Raw genomic sequence first — 2,104 nt, forward strand, 5'->3', positions numbered from 1 at the left:
ATCATGGTAATAATCGGTTTTGAGTGTCACCTGGACTGGAACATAATGTCAGTCATTCAATCAAACATGGATTTAGGTATTGCTCTGATGGTACACTACAGGAGTTATTAAAGCCTGACATCACTTTTTTGCAGGTCAGGAAGATTGTCCTGGATGAATTTGGTTGGTCTGATTTAATCCCAGCAGAAGAGAAGATAATAGAACCCTATGACTTGGCTGTGGAACTTCTCAGGAATTCCAGCCTGTCTTTTCTGATGGTCAGCTCCATTGTCTTTGGCTGTGCCTAGCCAGACGTCACAACTGCTGTCACACAGAGCCCACTGCACAACAAAGTGTCTATCCTCAGCTCTCTCGAAAGTCACAGGTGAGGGGGGCTCTGAGACAGAATGAGAAGCGCAGGATCAGCTCTTCATCGATATCCCATTCGAAGAAATGACTATCAGTGTCCACTTGCATTTCCAAAATGCGTCCATGCATAGAAGACAGAAGGGTCCTCAAGGCAATGGGGGATAAGAAAGACCCCTCAGCCTGCCGGGTTCTGCAGGAGCCACAGCCTGAGCCACCCTGATTTCCAGGTAATGTGTCTGAGACCTGCGGTTTAGACCACAGGAAGCACACACTCCATTTTCAGAAAAAAGAAGGAGAAAAGGGAAGTGTAAGAATGAAGCCTGGAGAAAAGGAAAATGGAGCAGCAGAGAAAGGTACAGATGGACTAGTCCCGAGCCAGATGTTCAGCTTTAAAGGACAGTGAGGTTCCTCTGAAAAATGTCAGGGTTGTAAGGACCCTGGGCCTGGATGAGCCTCCCTCTTGGTCCCAATCTGAATCCCAAAGCCTGTTCCAATCAGAGATTCCCACGGAGATGTCTGCCCTGAGTCTGAGTGGAAAACTCTTCCCAGCTTCTCCTGGGCTTCCTCGGGACTCTGATTCTGGTGGCCAGGGGAGGGCCATTTCTGTACCCAGGGTGACACTCGGGCTTCTGTGGAGGTGAGGATGTGTCCTCCTGCTAAAATAAACACCAGGGGGAAAGGTTTCACATTCAGAGACATTAAAGGTTAGCACAGAATTGTAAATCTGGGAGGTTCCCTGGGGAAATGTGACTACGAGGCAGCCCCAGACCATGGCAGGAAGTCAGCCCTTAGCAGCACCTGCACCTGCCCCGAGACAGCCCCGTGCACAGCGCCCGGGCGCCCCCTGGTGGTCGCGGGGACCCCTGCAGGAGGTTTGTGTCCGGGCTCACACTGACTTCCCCTCACTGTGTCTCTCGCACAGTAATACACGGCCGTGTCCTCGGCTCTCAGGCTGTTCATCTGCAGATACAGCGAGTTCTTGGCGTTGTCTCTGGAGATGGTGAATCGGCCTTTCACGGAGTCTGCGTAGTATGTGCTACCACCACTACTAATGTATGAAACCCACTCCAGCCCCTTCCCTGGAGCCTGGCGGACCCAGTGCATGTCATAGCTGCTGAAGGTGAATCCAGAGGCTTCACAGGAGAGTCTCAGGGACCCCCCGGGCTGAACCAAGCCTCCCCCAGACTCCACCAGCTGCACCTCACACTGGACACCTGCAGACACAGAGACATCCTGGTCAGAAAGTGCCACAAATATCCACCGTTTATCTCACTCTTATCACTCACACTCAATTTCAACAGTTCTCCATGAATTACCTTTTAAAACAGCAACAAGGAAAACCCAGCTCAGCTCAGTCTTCATGGTGAGTGCCCTGTGTGCCTCCTGATCAGCAAGCAGAAGCACCTGGGAATCCTGGGCTGGGCTCCTCTCCCAGAGCTGCAGGGTCAGGGCTGCGCTGACTTTCATCAGCAGAGGGAGGGCCCTATTTGCATGTCTCCAGCTATATAGCAAGCTGTGGGGTGAGACACGTAAAGACAAAGCAGGGCCCCGAGCAGATGAGAGTGTCCTGAGGAGAACTGGTGGCAACACTGGGGCTTAAGAAAATGCGCTTATTAAATTGTACTGTGATAGAAACTTTGCACTGATCACCTTATTTCAGTTTTATCTATGTGTGTAAATTAAGTTCCACAGGAGTCGATGTTCCCTATTTACAGATGTGAAAGTAAGCCCACACATGGACGGGCTCCGTATGTAT

General features: G+C 51.0%; 1 protein-coding gene across 1 annotated transcript; it reads right to left on the reverse strand.

Annotated features, from left to right (window-relative positions):
• Positions 1-342: 342 nt before the first annotated feature.
• Positions 343-1,827, reverse strand: LOC144577253 (uncharacterized). The gene is made up of 3 exons (XM_078333194.1): positions 1,665-1,827; positions 1,147-1,562; positions 343-591 (listed from the first exon to the last, which is right to left on the reverse strand). The coding sequence occupies exons 1-3, from the start codon at positions 1,813-1,815 to the stop codon at positions 343-345; spliced, it is 816 nt and encodes a 271-aa protein (XP_078189320.1). The 5' UTR covers positions 1,816-1,827.
• Positions 1,828-2,104: the final 277 nt, after the last annotated feature.

The sequence above is a fragment of the Callithrix jacchus genome, chromosome 8 (assembly GCF_049354715.1).
Source record: "Callithrix jacchus isolate 240 chromosome 8, calJac240_pri, whole genome shotgun sequence".
Classification (NCBI taxonomy): Eukaryota; Metazoa; Chordata; class Mammalia; order Primates; family Cebidae; genus Callithrix; species Callithrix jacchus.

What these genes read in the sequence shown, in the direction of transcription:
- LOC144577253 (XM_078333194.1), bottom strand. Translation starts at nt 1,815, where the DNA reads ATGAAAGTCAGCGCAGCCCTGACCCTGCAGCTCTGGGAGAGGAGCCCA. An exon ending in CCTTGTTGCTGTTTTAAAAG is followed by an intron (nt 1,563 to 1,664) that starts GTAATTCATGGA and finishes CTGTGTCTGCAG; the next exon opens with GTGTCCAGTGTGAGGTGCAG. An exon ending in CTGTCTCGGGGCAGGTGCAG is followed by an intron (nt 592 to 1,146) that starts GTGCTGCTAAGG and finishes TCTAAACCGCAG; the next exon opens with GTCTCAGACACATTACCTGG.